This window comes from Bubalus kerabau, chromosome 3 (assembly GCF_029407905.1).
Source record: "Bubalus kerabau isolate K-KA32 ecotype Philippines breed swamp buffalo chromosome 3, PCC_UOA_SB_1v2, whole genome shotgun sequence".
NCBI classification, from domain to species: Eukaryota; Metazoa; Chordata; class Mammalia; order Artiodactyla; family Bovidae; genus Bubalus; species Bubalus kerabau.
Genome location: NC_073626.1, coordinates 24,288,210 through 24,306,433, shown reverse-complemented (window position 1 = coordinate 24,306,433; position 18,224 = coordinate 24,288,210). Strand labels below are relative to the sequence as shown.

General features: G+C 53.8%; 2 protein-coding genes across 3 annotated transcripts; both read left to right on the top strand.

Moving 5' to 3' along the window:
• Positions 1–2,709: 2,709 nt before the first annotated feature.
• On the top strand, positions 2,710–5,589 carry NRM (nurim). Of its 2 annotated transcripts, XM_055571030.1 has the most exons (4): positions 2,710–2,861; positions 3,426–3,622; positions 4,226–4,402; positions 4,756–5,589. In XM_055571030.1, the coding sequence occupies exons 1-4, from the start codon at positions 2,729–2,731 to the stop codon at positions 5,035–5,037; spliced, it is 789 nt and encodes a 262-aa protein (XP_055427005.1). In that variant the 5' UTR covers positions 2,710–2,728; the 3' UTR covers positions 5,038–5,589. The 2 variants fall into 2 exon arrangements, 1 of the variants encoding a protein (XP_055427005.1); XR_008711473.1 differs by lacking the exon at positions 4,756–5,589 and having other exon boundaries at positions 3,426–3,717; positions 4,226–4,359.
• Positions 5,590–6,850: 1,261 nt separating this feature from the next.
• Positions 6,851–16,287, top strand: PPP1R18 (protein phosphatase 1 regulatory subunit 18). The gene is made up of 3 exons (XM_055574603.1): positions 6,851–9,210; positions 13,558–13,768; positions 15,154–16,287. Exons 1-3 carry the CDS (start codon positions 7,600–7,602, stop codon positions 15,171–15,173), a joined length of 1,842 nt encoding a protein of 613 aa, XP_055430578.1. The 5' UTR covers positions 6,851–7,599; the 3' UTR covers positions 15,174–16,287.
• The last annotated feature ends 1,937 nt before the right edge of the window (positions 16,288–18,224 follow it).

The following is an 18,224-nucleotide window of genomic DNA, read 5'->3' as shown; positions in this document are numbered from 1 at the left end:
TGGTGTAGTGCAGTTTTATTTTGTAAATCTTAAAAGTTGGTTGATTATAAGGATTTGAGGAAATTAGAACCCATATGCATTGCTCATGGGAATGTAAAGTGATTCATCCACTGGTAAGCAGTTTGACAGTTTCTCAAAAGTTAAATATAGAATTACCATATGATCCAGCAATTCTCCTCATAGATATACAGCCAAAAGAATTAAAACAGATGTTCAAACAAATACTTCTGCACAAATGTTCATATCAACACTTTCGCAAGAGCCGAAAGATGAAAGCACAAATGTTCATCAGCAGATGAATGGATAAACAAATTGTGGCATATCCATACAATGGAGTATTATATTCAGTCATAAAAGGAGATGAGGTACTAATTGTGCTACAGTATTTTGAGGATGAACCTCAAAAGCATTATGCTAAGTTAAAGAAGTCAGACACAAAAAGTCACATTGTATGATTCCATCTGTTGGAAATACGCAGAATAGGTAAGTCCATAGAGATAGTAGGCAGTGCTTGTCAAGGGCTTTCGGGGAGAGAAGATGGGGAGTAATTGCTTAACAGGTTCACGGTTTTATTTTGGGGTGAAGAGAAAATGCTTTGGAACTAGATAGAGGTGGTGGATGCATACATTGTGAATGTACTAAATGCCACTGGACTGTTCTCTTTAAAATGATTAATTTTATGTTATGTGAATTTCACTTCGATTAAAAAAAATATATTGGTTTTGTGCACTTTTCTGCAAGTTAAGTTATACTTAAGTTTGGAAAACTTTGGTGTAGTAGAAACAGCATTAGCTTTGCCAAACACTGTGCTAGCTTTTAAACATATCCAATCTTGCGACTTCTGTGGTGGTCCAGTGGTTAAGACCCTGTGTTCTCAATGCAGGGGGCATGGGTTCCATCCCTGGTCAGGGAACTAAGATCCCACATGCTGCTGGCCAAATAAAAAATTAAAAAATTAAACATACCCAACCTCACAATATATATTAAGCACAGCCATTGTGGGTGTGGCCCACAGTAGGACCTAGATAAATAGTAGTCCCCTTGCCCTACCCAAAGGCTTGTACTGTCTGCTGCTGTCTGAGTCCTTGAGGTTCTGGATTTCTTACAGCACCTGCTGCCTCTGTAGCCCCACTTACCACTCATGTGCACATCCACTTATGACTGGTAACATTTAAGTGCCCCAATTCAAATTTCTAGAGAAGAGATCTTTTCTTACATTGCCAATGAATCCTACAGCTCATACATTGTACATCGTGTAATGTCAATCCATCAGGATCCTAACAGCAAACGATGGCACAGTCAAGATAATTTGGAGAGCGTTTAATGAAGTGAAAATTAGGAGGCAGAGTGTAGAGCAATCACAAAGAATATTGCAGTATCCCAGTACCCGCAGGTCTGTTGTGACCACCTGTGAACCCAAAAGGTTTGCCAAGACAGAACAGTTATATAGAGAGGCTTCCCTCTAAAGCTGTGATGTTCTTTGATGAGGTACATTCAGGACAGCTTCCTGAGGTTTAGGATGGAAAGTGAATCAGGAGGGAAACATGCTGTCTGGTAGCACAGTTCACAACAGCTTTGATTCAGAGGAGAATGGGAGTACTGAGTCTGCGAGGGGAAAGGAATGTAGAGCCTGTGGCATGCTGTTGGGCAATTTTGTCATCCCTGAGCCCACAGGACTAGCAGTTCCTTATCTTAGGAAATTTTCTTTATCTCTTTAGGCCTATGTTTCCTCTATTATCTGAAAGAATTAGCTTAATGATCTCTAAGGTCCTTACTAGCTTATGCCTAGGTCCTTAGCTACATGATATTTAGTGGAGAAAAACCTTGCTTTTATTTTGATTTTTAGATGTGAATGTTCGTCTGTAGGTATTACAAACAGATGTGTAGGAAAACATTTTGGACAAAAGATCTTAGTGCTTTCTGACTAGTAAGTGGAGTCAAACTAATGAGGTTTCAGACTAAAGTCATAGGTAGTTAATTATCACAAGTTTAACCTACTACAAAATTTACAACTATAACAAAGTTTTCTATCACAAATATTTTAACATATTGTTACACTCATGGTTACAAAACAGCCACTTTTGGCATTATTAGACCCAGTCTTTCAGTGTTACAGACAAGTTCTCTGCCCTTGGCAAGTGGAGAGGCAACTTTATAACACAGAATAAGCATTAATTTGTGGTAAAATAGTCACTCTTTTTCACCTAACAAGCTGCAATCGGTGATTCAGAACTTTGGGTTCTCAGCTTAGGTCAACAGTCTTCCGTTCTCTCACCGCTCATTACCAGTGTTAACTGAGGCTTTGTAACCTCTGACTCTGGCTGTTTTCAAGTCAAAGCTGTTAAAGGAAAGGGGGTTGGTTCATAATGCTGTTTCTGCAAGAACCCTGCAAGAGGGAAATAGTCTTCATTTTGGATGAGAAAACTAACCCAGCTGCGATTCAACCCACGTGAGTGACTGCACAACATCTGCCCTTTTCATCCCTCACTCGGGATTCTAACACTCCCTTCTGTGACGCGGAGATCGTTGGGTGGGAAAAGGAACCCAGGGCAGCTGTTCCGCAGCTGGGTGTGAGCGAGCTGTGCGCACCGGCCGGAAACCCGGCGCAGGCGCGCGGGAGCCCCGCCCCACGCCTGGAAGGGTCCCAGACGGAGGGCGGGCCCGGGGCGGAGCCTGCGGCCGCGGGAATCCCAAACCCGCCCCTTTCCCCACCCCTCCACTTCTCGCCATGGCCCCTGCACTGCTCCTGATCCCTGCTGCCCTCGCCTCTTTCATCCTGGCCTTTGGCACTGGAGTGGAGTTCGTACGCTTTACCTCCCTTCGGCCACTTCTTGGAAGAATCTCGGAGTCTGGCAGTCCGGGTGAGCGGGAGGGACAGAGGATGAGCTCTAGGGTAGGGAGGTGGAGCCGGAGCAGAGGGAGCGTGGGGCGGGGCTTGGAGACAAATGACAGGGGGAAGTTCTGGAGAGGGAACTAGAGCCTTGAAAGCCGCCGAGACAAGGCCGAGGAGACCGGAGGGCTAAATTAGGAACTCTGGGATTAGCGGTTTGGAGAGGCGGGAGAGTGAGAACCGAGAGGGAGGGAAAGGGCAATGAACAGAATATTCTCAGGAAAGTGCTTCTTAGAGAGGACTATAGAGGGTGTTACAAAGAGGGAGCATTTGGAGAACTGAAACAAGAAGGGCACTCCAGCCATGCCTTTCGTGACTGCCCAACAGGAATGTTCTTCCCCAGCTCTGAAAGAAGCATGGGGAAAAGGGGAGAAACAGGGAATAGCAAAATGAGGTGGGCAAAGCCTAGAGAGGAAGCGATAAGGCTCTTGAAAGCATTAAGGGACATGGCCTCGGGTCCCCAAGAAGAGATGAAGGTAGACAGTGTTTCCCACAGTCTTCTTGATCTTTTGTACCTTTTTCCAACTCCCGCTAGATGCCCGCCAGGGATGGCTGGCTGCCCTGCAGGACCAAAGCATCCTTGTCCCGCTGTTTTGGGATCTGGGGCTCCTGTTACTGTTTGTGGGGCAGCACAGCCTCATGGCAACTGAGACCGTGAAGGAATGGATGTCCCGGTACTTTGGGGTCCTTCAGAGGTCACTGTACGTGGCATGCACTGCCCTGGCCTTGCAGGTATGAAGCCCTAGCAGCTGAGTCCTCAAGGGAAACAGCATGTGTGAAGGATGTCATTGATTGGAGCTGCAAGAACCTCAGGCTTCGGATAAAGGGTGGGTTTAGGAGGAGAACTGAGGGTGTTCAGGACTAATCTCAGCTCCCATTCTTTCACAGCACACATTCTCCTTTTTATCAAGAAGTATGTACTGCTTGTGATCCCCTGGGCATGATGTGTGCATTCTCACCTTGGCAACTTTGTTCATGTTGTCCCGCTTGAGAGTGCCTTGTTAACACCTCTTCAGTCTTATCCTTTCTTCAAAAGCACTTCCCTAGATCTCAAGAGAAAGCTTCCTGGTTAGTACTCACCTGTCTTCTCAGTGGGTGCTTGGCATAGGCTATTTTGTGTGCCTATCCGGTCACTCTCATCCATTCTCTAAGTCCTCAGAGTGGAGACAAGTCATTCTTACATCCTTAGGACCCCACCCAGCACCCTCCACATGGTGAACATGCTCATGATAGAGGTGGGGAGAACAGCCGGCCAGCCTGGACTGGGGGCAGCCCCTGGGTCTGGGTCTGTCAAGGGTGGGCTGCTGGGAAACCCAGTCCCTCTTCCTTCCTCAGCTGGTGATGCGGTACTGGGAGCCCGTGCCCAGGGGTCCTGTGTTGTGGGAGACTCGGACTGAGCCGTGGGCCACTTGGGTGCCCCTCCTCTGCTTTGTCCTCCACGTCATTTCCTGGCTCCTCATCTTCAGCATCCTTCTCGTCTTCGACTATGCAGAGCTCATGGGCCTGAAACAGGTGAGGCTCCCAGATCCCTACCCAAGACATCTGATCCTTTCTAGAATACCTCTTTCCCCTCCAAGGATGTCCCTCTGCCTCCCATTGTCTTCCATCTGCCTCTTGTTTTTGATCCCTTCACCTCCCTTTCTTATAAGCTAGTCTCCCCCTGGCCCTGCCCTAAAGGCTAGGAATCATGGGCTTCTTGGGCCTGGGAAGGTTCATGGGCCAGAGATGAGGGTCCGGGACCCCCAGTCTCAGAAGGGTGGTTCCTGAGCCTGTCATAGAAGGAGGGTGCCCAGAAGGGGAGGAAAGAGGCAGTTAAGTTGCGACAAGGGCTTGACTCCATTTCTAAGCCATTCTCCCTCTGCTAGGTGTACTACCATGTGCTGGGGCTGGGCGAGCCTCTGGCCCTGAAGTCGCCCCGGGCTCTGAGACTCTTCTCCCACCTGCGCCATCCAGTGTGCGTGGAGCTGCTGACTGTGCTATGGGTGGTACCCACCCTGGGCACTGACCGCCTGCTCCTTGCTCTCCTCCTTACCCTCTACCTGGGCCTGGCTCATGGACTGGACCAGCATGATCTCCGCTACCTCCGGGCCCAGCTACAAAGAAAACTCCACCTGCTCTCCCGGCCCCAGGATGGGGAGGCCGAGTAAGGGGTTAACCCTGGTTGCAAGCCCTGTACTTCCTCTCTCCCTCCTATCCCAAATTCCCTTAACATCCAGGCCTTGACTGCTTCAGACCAGAGCCCCAAATCAATGGACTGAAGGAGTGGTCCCTTTCCTTGCTTGAGCCTCCACTCCTTGGTTCCAGCTCCATACTGAATTTCAGCCATTGGACTCCAAGGGCCACTTCTTACCAGCCAGGAAGAAGGAGTGGCTGGGAACCTATCCCTCTACTTACAGTTCAGGGCTTGACCCTCCATTAACAATTTCCTCACCAAGAGAAGAGTCTGGCTTGACCACTCCCTTAGCCCTGTTACTACCCTCTGCGCCTCAGGGATCCTTTCTCCACGTCTAGCTCCCTCCCAGGAGCTGGACCAAGGCCCACTGTCTGGCCTTTCCAGCTCCCTAGGCCCCGCCCCTAGGCTCCATCCTCCTGAACCTAGTTGAGCGGTTTCTTTCGCTCTTAGCTAAGGTGACTAAAGGCTCCCTGCTCTCCCGAGGAACTCGCGCTACAGGAAAATAAAATTCAGTCTGGTTTTTCTACGTGTAGAATGCAGTCTGTCAGTGTCTCTCAAAGCTGCAGGGCTGGCTCTGGGAAAGGCAAGTTACATTGGAGTCTGGGCATCGGCCGCGCCTTCTGGTGACCGCTGGGCGGCGGCCACTCCCCGCGGACCCAGCCCTCCACCCTCTTCCCGGAGCACCCGGTCCCCCTTCCTTCAAATCTCCCAATTTTCTCGCTGCAGACCCGGGTGGGGGACGGGCTGAAACGGAAGCGTGGGGCAAAGGTTCGGGTAAGGGAGCGAGCTTCCGAAACCGTTGTCTTCCCAGCCCTGCTCCTGCGGCCGCCCCCTCCCCACGGGCCCGGCAAGCGCCCCCACGGTAACAAAGGCTGGCCCGGGTAGGCAAAAGCGTGGGGAGGAGCGGCAGGAGATGGGAAGGGCGGGCCCGGCTCCGAGCAGCTGCCGCTTCCTCCCCAAGTCCCTGGAGGGGTCTGAGTCACGGGCCGCCGCCCCGGGTTGGCGAGCTGGGGGTGGGGGTCTGGACACCTGGGTTGTCCAGGGTTACCGGGCGGGAGCCGCGTGAGAGGCCCTGGGGAAGGACCGCGGAGGGCCGGGGATCGCGGCGGGAAAAGAGTCCCGGGGCCGAGGCCCCACGAGGGGGAGCCGGGGAGCGAGGCTCCGCCCCCGCGCCCGGCTCCGCCCCGCGCCCCCTTCCCTCTCCCCATTGTCCTCAGACAAAGCGGCGGCCGCCCCCCGCCCGGCCCCCGGGTCTCAGTCTCCGTCCCTCCCCTTCTCCTCCCTTCCCCGCTCCCGAGCCACCCCGCACCCCCCCACCTCCGGCCCCGGATCTCCCTCTATCCCTCTCTCCTCCTCTTCCTCTCTCCTCCTCTCTCCGGACGTCAGGCTCCTTCGCTCCCCCTCCCCCGGGAGCCCCGCGGCGTGTGAGTTGACCCAGGGGCTTCAGACTTGGGGAGGGGGTGTCCCCTCCCTTCCATCCCGGGCGCGGACCTCGGGCTGCCTCTCCTCTCTTTGTGCCGAGATTGCCCATCAGTGCGGTCATAGCCGGGTGGGGACGGCTGGCGAGGTCGGGGTTCCATGAGCGCCAAGACCCCGGCGCAAGACTGGCCGGCTCCGGAGAGAAGCGGTGTGGAGCCGGTGCTCCGTACGCCTGGGGCGCTCGCTTGCCCGGGACCCCGGGGCATCGCCGGTGGGGGAGGCCGGCGGCTGGGCCGGGACCGGGTTAGGGTTGGTGGGGGGTGGACGCCAGGGTTCTGGGAACAAGCTGGCAGCTCCGATCGCCGGGTTCCGAAAGTCCCCGGGGGAGGGTATTTCCCCTGGCCCGCCCCGGGGCGGAGTGCAGGGCGGAGGGGTGGGGGCTGGGGGGTCGGAGAGGCGTGGCTCAAGCGGAGCTGGAAGGGGAGCCCGGACCTCCGGGGCCCGCGCTGAGACTCGCCGGGCTGCAGCCGCCGAGCTCCCTTGCCCCTCTGCCCCCGATTCCCCCTTCTTCCCTGGACCTGTCCACTCTCCGCCCTCCCACCTTCCCGACACCCCTTCAGGTCCCACTGCCCGCTCTCCGCCGGGGATCCCGCTGACCTCGCTTCCCACTCCCGCCGCTCCTGGGGTAGCGGTCAGGCAACCTCGCTCGGATCCTTCCCCGCTCACCCCTAGCCTCTCTTCTCTTTTCTCCCTCGCGCCAACTTCTTTCGTTTTTCCCTCTTCTCACAACCTGGGGACTGTCTCTGATGCCCAGTAACCTGTACCCACAAGTCTGACTCCTGTCTCTTTGCTGAATCTCCACTCTTCCTCTCGACCCACCTCCCCCAACCCCATCACCTGGCTCTTAGTTTCCTCTTCACTTTCTCAGTTTTTCCCCTTTCTCTGCCCACCCCCCCGGCGCCCCCTTTCCTACTGTTCTCACCCTCAGCTCCTCTGTGTCCCACCTCTCCCCCTGCTTCCTCTCCCCCCACCCCCATTCTCACCTCCTGGGCCCTTCTGGAGCCTCTCCTTCCTGTTCTCTGCCCCCCAGCGTTCCCCCACCCTCCCCAAGGCGACCATGGCCACCATCCCAGACTGGAAGCTACAGCTGCTAGCCCGGCGCCGGCAGGAAGAGGCAGCCGTTCGCGGCCGTGAGACGGCAGAGCGGGAGCGGCTGTCGCAGATGCCAGCCTGGAAGCGGGGCCTTCTGGAGCGCCGCCGGGCCAAGCTTGGTCTGTCTCCTGGGGAGCCTAGCCCTGTGCCTGGGACTACGGAGGCTGGACCTCCAAACCCAGACGAGTCTGCTGTCCTCCTGGAGGCCATTGGGCCCGTACACCAGAACCGATTTATCCGGCAAGAGCGCCAGCAGCAGCAGCAGCGGAGTGAAGAGCTACTCACGGACAGACGGCCTGGACCTTTGGAGACCCGGGGGCGGAGACCCAGCCCTGGGGAGACACGGGATCCCAGCCCCAAAGGAAGAGAGTCCAGGGAAGAGCGGCTTAGTCCCAGGGAGGCCAGAGAGAAGAGGCTGGGGATAGGGGGAGCTCGAGAGTCGAGCCCCAGGCCTTTGGAGTCTCGGGACTGGAGGCAGAGCCCAGGAGAGGCTGGAGACAGGAGCTCCAGACTGTCAGAGGTGCGGAAATGGAGGCTGAGCCCTGGAGAAACTCCTGAGCGGAGTTTGAGACTGGCAGAGCCCGGAGAACAAAGCCCCAGGAGAACAGAGGTGGTGGACAGTAGACTGAGCCCGGAAGAGTCTGACAACCAAAAGCTTGGCCTGACAGAGTCCCGTAAATGGAGGCCCGACCCCAGAGAGTCTCAGGGACAGAGTTTGGGACAACTGGAGGCGTCAGAGTGGAGGCCGAGTTCAGGAGAAGAAAGAAAAGACTGCTCAGAGGAATGGGGGAGAAAAGACGAGAGGCCGATTCCAAGAATGGTCCCAGAAGGGACCACAGCGTCGTCAGAGACCCCAACAAGGGAGGCTCCAGACAGTCGCTCTGCAGGACCAGAGGGAGCAGAGGAAAGGCCCAGTCCTGTGGAGGATGGCGAGAGGGGCCTGCGGCCACTGGAAGGCTGGAAATGGACCCTGAACTCTGGGAAGGTCCGAGACTGGACACCCAGGGACACAGAGCCTCAGCCCCAGAAACCGGACACTCCAGAGTCTGCCAAGAAGCACGTGGGTCCTTTGGGTGCAGAAGCTGGAGAAGGGGAGGCTGAGAAGGAGGAGGCGGGCACTCAGAGCAGGCCTCTGGGCGCCCTGCAGGACCGCTGCTCTGCACCCTCCCCCCTCTCCCCAGAGGACGCCGGGACTGGAGCCTCTAGACGGCAGGAAGAGGAAGCAGGGGAACTCCGGCCCCCACCTGCAACCCCTCTGTCTCCCCCACCCCCAGCCCCACCTGCCCCCCAGTCCCTTGGGGATCCCCTCATGAGCCGGCTCTTCTACGGGGTGAAGGCAGGGCCAGGGGTGGGGGCCCCCCGCCGCAGCGGACACACCTTCACAGTCAACCCCCGGCGGTCCGTGCCCCCTGCAGCCCCCACCACTCCAGCCGCCCCAGCCACAGCTGACGCAGCGGTCCCTGGGGCTGGGAAGAAGCGGTACCCGACTGCCGAGGAGATCTTGGTTCTGGGGGGCTACCTCCGCCTCAGCCGCAGCTGCCTTGTCAAGGGGTCCCCTGAAAGGCGCCACAAACAGGTAGGGAGCAGCCAACCCAGACTTCTCGCCCAGCCCACCATCACTGCTCTGTGGACTCCTGTCTCTCTCCTTTTTTTTACACCTCTGTATCCTTGTCTTCATCTATTCTTGTTCATTCCTGCTGCCACCCTTCCTACCCTGAACACACGCCCTTCCTTTTTGTGGCCCTTCTTTTCCATTCATTTCCCAGCCCAAGGAGCCCGCTCCGCAATCAGGCTAGCTGTCCTGGGTGTGTCTCTCTCAGGGTGTGCCCAGGCTCCTCACTCTTCTCTCCCTCAGGCTCTGAGTTCCGCCCCCATGCTTTCCATTCCCGAGTCTGTGACCCAGCCCAGCCCATCTGGGTGGGAGACCCGAGTTGAGGCCACAGCCTGGAGTCTACGCGGGCAGGGTCTGCAGGGCAAAAGTGGGCAAAAGAATGCCGGGGTAGGAAGCCTGGGAAGGCAGAAGGGTTTGGGGTTTTAGGGAGAAATGGCAGAGAGAAGCAAGTGGAGGAACAGCTCAAAGACCCAAGGAAGGGGGTGTTGCAGAGCCGAGTGGGGGCATCCTAGGATAGTGGGGGAGGGGAGTGGAACAGGGGCTGGCCAAGGAGCAGAGAGAAGAAGGCTTTTGAACCCCGAGTCTGCCCCATGGGAGAGACGCACACAGAGGCCATTTGAAGTGGGTGACCTCGGGGTTGCACACCCCCAGCTGGGCCACAGCTTCAGACAGTGCTCCCTTCTCTCTTGGGACAAGAAAAGCCTTCTCCTCTTCCAAAATACTCCCCCCCACCACTCCCTCCCAGTCCTTCCTCCCTGGGCATCCCCTCCCTCCCCAGAACTGGCTCAGCAGTTGGTTTTCCCCTTTCTTCCTGGCCTCTCCCTCCTCTTGGGGTAGAAAGAAAGAGAAGTGAATTTGGAGGCACTGTGCTGAGAGCAGAGAGCACAATGGGAGTCGAGGGCAGGGTTGGGGACTGGGGACAGCAGAAGGTCAGAGGTTAAACTGGAAAAAAGGCGGTGCAGGGAAGTTGGAAACAGCCAAGCTGACTTCTTCCCTGGCGCTGGCCCAACTCCTGCCCCATACACCAGTTTCCAGCTTGAAAGTCTCCAAGGAAAGAGAAGTTCTGTATCTAACACAGCTCCAGCCCTCATCCCATATGTGTCATCCTCAGATTGTTTTTCGTGTCCCCGGTGTCAGTGGGAAAGCACAAAGGTCGGGAGTCACTTGAGACCCCAGCTCATTTTCACATGAAGCTCAAGCTCCCATCCCAGAGCCGTGGTCCCTGGGTCTGTCCTGAGCTGACTGCTAGGTGACCCCTTTGCCTCCGGGCTGGGCAAGGAACTAGGTCAGGAACAGCCAGGGTGAGATGTTCAGAGAAGTCACTTACTACCGTAGAGGCTGTCTTGTGCCTCTGGGGAGGAACAAAGAGGGGAAGACATGAAGTCTGGGGCCCAAAGGCCAGGGACTGAGTGCAGGACAGGACCTGTGAGAGTGAGGGAGGTCCTAGGTTCTAGTCCTAGGTCAGGGAGCGAGGGAGCCGGAAGCAGATCGCCCAAACAGGAAGCCTGGGGTGGGGGCCGGAAGGCTGGTGGGGCTGAGTGGCGAACATGGGGCCATGGGCCTGGCCAGAACTGTGCTCAGGATGTGGTGAGAGAATAAGGAAGTGGCTGCTTCAGGTGGGGGTGGGGAAGAAGCAGTGCAGAGTTCTCTGGGCCCAGACACTTTCCCCTCAGCTCTCCCTGAGGCCTTCTCCTCTCTCCCAGCACCCTGCTCATCAGGGACGGGCATGTCCAGCCCTGCCTATCAGATCAGGGATAGGAGGACCCTGCTGTCTAACACTGTACCCCTTTCCCTAAATAACTCCTGTTTGCAGGCTAATTCCATCAAACATCTCCCTGCACTGGGAAAGAAGCCCCAGCCCTGCCACTGGAGCCCAAGGGTTGGGCCATGGCCCGTGCCCTTCCCCAGAGGCCCCTCTGGCTGGGAGGTCGGCCCCTCCTCTCCCCAGCCCCCTCGTGACCTTATATAGCTGATGAGAGAGGAGTGAGTGAGTCATCCCATCCATACCCACCCCCCCCCAACACACACACCCCATGAAGGCTGTGCATTCCTGAGAAGCCCAGTCAGAAGTTGGGGTGGTGAGGAGAGAAGCAGGGTTGGGGGAGAGAGACAAACATGGACAGAGAGCAAATAAAATGGCTCCTTTTACCAGAGCGGATAATAAACTACAGAGCTCGGTATCTCAAAAAGTGACATGAAAAGAAAACAGAAGTGGGTTTCCAGAAGTTTGGGTAAACCTGTCAGCAGTAGACGTGGTTCCTTTGGAGAAGTTAGGATATAAGGGGTCTGGTTCCTGTCACTCAATTCTACCAGCTGGCTGTTCCACAGACGCGGACCGGGGGTCGACTGTGTGCAGGCTGGCCTGCACCCCCCCACCCCGCAAGAGTGTTCCCCCAGGGTTGGTCTGTTGGGACGCCATCTAATGTCTGGATGAATGGAACCTTCCTTACCCATTGAAGAAACTTCCATGCTTCTATTGACAGCAGACAAAAATAAGTAACCAAATTAGTAAATCCTCTGGTAGGTTAGGGCTTCCCTAGTGGTTCAAACGGTAAAGAACCTGCCTGCAATGCAGGAGACCTGGATTCAATCCCTGGATCGGGAAGATCCCCTGGAGAAGGCAATGGCAACCGACTCCAGTATTCTTACCTAGAAAATTTCATGAACAGAGGAGCTTGGTGGGTTACAGTCCTTGGGGTTGCAAAGAGTTGGACACGACTGAGCGACTAACTTTCTTTTTGGTAGGTTAGGTTAGAAGGTGGTTAAGTGACTATTGGAGAAAATTAGGACAGGGACAAATGGAACTTTGAGGGCCAGATGGTAGGAGGAGCAAATAATAGCATGATCCAAAGGGAGGGAGCCACGGCGATATTTGGGGGAAGAGTATTCTAAGCTGAGGGAACAGCCAGTGCAAAGGCCCTGAGGTAAGAGTGCCTGGGGTGGGCCTGGAGGAAATCACAGCCCATGTGGCTGGAGTGGAGGAGGATGCACAGTGTTGAGTGGGGAGGGGCACATTGGAGCCCCTCCTAGGCCTTGGCCAGGTTCTGGCTTTTGTGACCAGAGAGGTGGCCCATGCCAGGTTTGGACTCAGAGAGTGACACACGCATGTGCGTGCGCGCGCACACACACACACACACATGCACACACATCTCTTGAGTTCTTGCTTCCCATGGGGACCCAGGTGTTAGCAACCACCTGTCCAGCCACAATCCTGGTTACTCTCTTCTCATACGCCAGTCCATGCAGAGACTCGGGGATGCAGGGCCCCCAACCCCCAGGTTCCCCAACGGATGCTAGAGAAGGCCCAGGAGATCCTCTGGACCTTTCCGAGCAGTTCGCATGGAATCCTCCTGTTTGTCTCCTTAATCGCTTTGGCTCCCAGAGTTAATCCCACCCTGCCCCTTCCCCTTGAGCTTCTTAGGAGGGCAGAGGGGAAGGGTAAAAAGGTGGTGAGAACAGCTGGGGCTCACTGGCTCTTGCGCCAGTACGTTCCCGAGGATTTTCTGCCCCCTCCAGATTCCTCTGGTCGCCTGTCTCTGTCACTGCACGTCCCTTCTGGTGCAATCTCCAGCCCCGTCCTGTGTTTGCCTGGACTTTCCTCTCTGCCCTGTCACCTCCCCCGCAGCTACCGCTTTCAGGGACTTGGGCTTATCATCTCAATGGGTTTCGGGGGACAGTCTCCCTTCCTCTGGCTTTTCTGTTGGTCTCTGCTCCCCTGTCAGAGCCAAGACCCTTTCCTGGGGGCTCACTTCAGCTGCAGGAGAGGAATGAGTGAGGTGGGAGGGGCTGGTGTTCAGGGTCCTGGGCTCTCCCTCGAACAGCAAGGGACCAAGACTCTGGAAACCAATGTGCCTGTCTTGGCTTTTGCCTGTGACTCCCTCCCAGCCAGCTCCTTCCTACCCAGGAGACAGCTCTCACCTCCCCTGGTGAGCCCCCCTGATTGCCCCCAGGGTGCCCAAAGACTCAGTTCTGATCACAGGACTTATATCCAGGTTTTTAATTTCTCTTTATCTTTCCACCTCCCACACTCTAAAAGCAGAAACCTTGATCCTGGGTTCCTCACTCCTGCTACCCAGGCCCCTGCCGAAGCTCAGGCCAAAGTCAATGTTTTTCAAACGATATGATTGAAGAGGGGAAATCTGGGATTGGCCAGCGAGTAGCCAGTACCGAAAGGAAAACTGGCTTCCAGAGTGGCTGGGGCGGGCAAAGTCAGCGAGTCGTACCCAAACCCAGTCCCCACTCCCCGTGGTCCTGCACCTGTTACCCTGCGGTCTGACCTCGCCTCCTTCCCGCTTTCTCTCCCACCCTCAGCTCAAGATCTCCTTCAGCGAGACAGCCCTGGAGACCACGTATCAGTATCCCTCGGAGAGTTCGGTGCTAGAAGAGCTGGGCCCGGAGCCTGAGGCCCCCAGCGCCCCCAGTCCCCCAGTGGCCCAAGCCGACGACGAAGAGGAGGAGGAGGAACTGCTGTTACTGCAGCCAGAGCTTCAGGGCGGGCTGCGCACCAAGGCCCTGATAGTGGGTGAGCCTAGACTTCGCCGGCCCATTGGCGCCGCCTGCTGGTCGGAGCGGGCATTGCGGTTCAGGAGGAAGGGGGATTTAATGATGGCGCTTGGAAGGAGCTTGGCGGGGACTCTAGCCCAACAGCTCCTTTAGTTCATTTGGTTCAGTCTCTCAGTCGTGTCCGACTCTTTGCGATCCCATGGACTGGCCTCCCTATCCATCACCAACTCCCTGAGTTTACTCAAACTCATGTCCATTGAGTCGGTGATGGCATCCAGCCATCTCATCTTCTGTCGTCCCCTTCTCCTCCCACCTTCAATCTTTCCCAGCATCAGGGTCTTTTCAGATGAGTCAGTTCTTCATATCAGGTGGCCAAAGTACTGGAGTTTCAGCTTCAACATCAGTCCTTCCAATGAATATTCAGGACTGATTCCTTTAAGATGGACTGGTTGGATCTTCTTGCAGTCAGAGGGACTCTCAAGAGTTTTCTCCAACACCACAGTTCAAAAGCATCAATTCTTCGGTGCTCAGCTTTCTTTATAGTCCAACTTTCACATCCATACATGACTACTGGAAAAACCATAGCCTTGACTAGATGGACCGTTGTTGGCAAAGTAATGTCTCTGCTTTTTAATATGCTGTCTAGGTTGGTCATAGCTTTTCTTCCAAGGGGCAAGCATCTTTTAATTTCATGGCTGCAGTCACCACCTGCAGGGATTTTGGAACTCCAAAAAATAAAGTCTGTCACTGTTTCCACTGTTTCCCCATCTATTTTTCCATGAAGTGATGGGACCAGATGCCATGATCTTAATTTTCTGAATGTTGAGCTTTAAGCCAACTTTTTCACTCTCCTCTTTCACAGTTCCTTTTAACAGATGGGAAAACTGAGGTCCTGAGAAGCGAAGGGCACATAAGATCTCCACATTTCTAAACTAGACTCTTTTTGAGTGCTATAGTGTGGTTAACACAGGATTTGGATCAGACAGGCCTGAGTTTGAATTCCATCTTGTCTCTTATTTGTGGTGTTACCTCAGGGTAACTGCCTGACCTCTGGCCTCAGTTTATTATTTTTGAAATGATGTTAATAATAACCACCTCTTGGAATTGTTGAGAGGGCTAAGAACTTTTGGGGAGGCACTTAGGAACTATGGCTGGACGCTGAATAACTTAACGTTTCCGGGGTTATTGCAAAATTAAACAAGTGATGAGCATGGCTGGCAGAGAATCCAGGCTAAATGGAATGAGTGATGGCTGCTGTTACTAGCAGTAGCAACAGGCACTCAGGATGTGGGAGATGTTATAAGATTTTCTGCGCCAACTGGCCTTCAGTGTGGGCAGTGGGTGGGGAGGCGGGAGGCGGAGACCCTCTCTCATCCTCTATCCTTGCTGCCTCCTCTCGCACAGATGAGTCTTGTCGGAGGTGACCCTCTTCCAACACGGAGATACACCTCCCTCCTTCCCGGAACTGAAGATTCTGGAACCCAGAAGGTTCAGAGCAGACAGACAGACCCTCAGCATGAGCCTGGCAGGGAAGGGCAACCAGCATCTTCCACCTCGCTTTCCTCTTCCTGTTTCTGGGGGCAGAGGCAACCGCTCAGTTTCCACCCTCCTCAGACATGCTGGTGCCTCCTAGGTGATCCGAGACCCCCATCCAGTCCTGGGGAGGAGCACAGAGCTCACAGGGCAGGGGTAGAGATGGAGCACCCTTGCCATCTCCACGGGCAGGGTACACTCTCCTCGACTCCCTACCACCCCCTGGAGGCTCCCCCATCTCCCCGGGAGACCCAGCCCCCACTGCATTTCCAGCACCTCTCCCTCCTATTCCTTAGGTCCCTGCCCCTTTGTTTACAGCTCCTGCTGCTTCTCTTGACTACAGCCTGGTTTACAGCCCCACACCCCCACCATCTCCAGCCCCACCTGCCAAAGTCCTGGGTTTACAACCCACGCCTACTTGCGTGTCCATGTAGAATCCTCTTCCCTGTCCCCTGGAGTCCCCGCACTGGGGGGACCCGGGGTATGGCTTCCTCCACTTTTGCTCAGTATTCCCGTGTCTCACTTTCCCCCAAGAGGGAAGGCTGGGAATCTTAACTCTGTATCCCCCTCTAGTTATTTAATTCTGTTCCTCCTGGTGGTTCACAATTGAATTGAATTGCGAGGGTGTGGGGTGAGTCATGAGGGACCTCAACTCTCTTCCCACCATGTCTCCTTCCTTCTCAATTGCCTGGGTTTTTGTTTTTGTTTTTATTTTCTATAATAAAATGGAGCTCTCTCCGACTCTCCTGCTGCTTCTCTTTCTTTTGAAAAAGGGAATGGGGGTGGGGGTGGGATGCAGTGGGTTCTGGGTTCCTCATTCCAGGCCTCTCTCACCTTCTTACTAGCCATAAGGAGGAAGCAGCCATAGCTGTGGGAGGGGAAAATATGACAGGGAAGCAGAAGCTCAGCACTGGCCATGGAGAGAGGGTTCTGGGAGAACCTGGCACCGGTTTCTCCAAGGACCAGCAGGAGAGGGACTGGGGACTTTTTGTTGTTGCTTTGGTTTGGTTTTGTTCTTGCTGTGCCTCTCGGCTTGTGGCATCTCAGTTCCCCAGCCAGGGACTTATCCTGGGCCTCCATGATGAAATCATCAAATCCTAACCACTACACCACCAGGGAACTCCCTGTTTTGTTTTCTCTCTTTTTTTTTTAATTAAAAATTTTTTGGACTTCCCTGGTGGTCCAGTGGTTAAGAATCCGCCTGCCAAGGCAGGGGACACAGGTTTGATCCCTGCTCCAGAAGATGCCACCTGCTGCAGGGCAACTAGGCTGGTGTACCACAAGTACTGAGCCCGGGTACCTAGAGTCCGTGCTCTGAAATGAGAAAAGCCACCACAGTGAGAAGCCCTCCTGCCCACCTCAGCAAAGAGTAGTCCCCACTGGCTGCAACTAGAGAAAGTTCATGCGCATTGAAGACCCATTGCAGCCAAAAATAAATACTTTTAAATGATTAAAAAGTAATTTTAAAAATTATTATTTTTGTAAGTCTAGGGCTGGTTTGAGGAAGGACAGTTGGAGCATCCACCACACTGGACATACCATGATGACAAACGATCGGCTGGGTTCACTGCGGCGTCCCCATGCCTGGCACCTGATAGACACACACAATTATCTTTAGAATGAATGAACAAATGAGCAGATGAAAGGAGATAAAAATTTGGAAGCAGAGGACACTCTGAATTGAAGGATTCTGGTATTCAGAAGCCTAGTGCAAGGCAAGCAGCCAGAGAGTGTATGATTAGAAGTGGCTAATCCAGGGGATTTTACTCCAAGACTCAAGACCGTAAGTAATAAATCTCTTGAAACTGCTGCAGAATAGTACAGAGGGGCAGATTCCTGAAAAGGGTCTCCTCTGAGAGACAACGGTTTTACATTCCTAAAGTTTTAAGAACCATAGATAATTCATGGCTTTGTGGCCCAAGTATAGTTGGCACTGGGACACTTTCCCATTTCGGTGAATTTGTATCTTCTATGTGTGGAATATTTACATTTTACTTATCGGATTTTTTTTTCCAGTTCTCCAGGCTAATAAAGATATGGCAGATAGAGTCCTATCACTAGAGGAAGGTCCTCCTTTATTAAAAACAAAATGTATTGGAAAAATTGATCTTAAACACATGCCAGAGATGTTCCCAGCAAGGGAATAAGCAAGGTGTCAAAAGAATAAGCCACTTCAGAGTGGGTGTGAGTATGGAGGGAGAGTACTCACATTAGTAGCTAATTAGGTAAAGACCCTAATTAGTTTTGACCCAGGAAAGCAGAAGTAAGAAACTCTGAGATGCCAGGGGTGTTCACAGTCCATTTCAGAAACAGAAAACAGTGCACTCATGACGTCAATGATGCGGAGCTACTTGTGGCTGTTAGTTGGAATAACAAATGTTTAGTTTCCCAACACAGTGTCAGATAAATCCAATTAATTGTAAAAGTATGAAGCAGAATCAGAGGCCAGACAGTAGTCAAGCAACAAGTTCTGCTTATTTAAAATTAAGCAGCCACCAGTGACTTTCTCAAGCTGTTAGCAAAAAAAAAAAAAGCAGAATACAATTTGCATATTTCTTAGTTTGCAGATCTTTTAAAATAACATGAGATAGCACCAAGAAAAGAGGGTACCTTAGCTTTTTCTCCACATCCTGAGTTTTCATCTGCCTGGAGTCCTCAATTAAGCCTAACCTGTATTCACTTCTTGCAGAAGGTAACTGTCCTAGCAAAGGTCACTCCTAATCAGTTGATCTGTAACAAGCGTGGACCTGATCTTCTAATTTGAACGCCCCACCCCACAAGCGCCCACACACACCTTGCATTACTTTTGGCTCCATATAACTTAGTATTTTATATTTTTATGTATCTTGTCTCTGTCAGGCTGGTCCCCACCCCCAACCCTCTGCCACTGTAAATTCAGTAAGGGATTTGTTTCTGATTTGTTCTTTGCTATATCCCTGGGT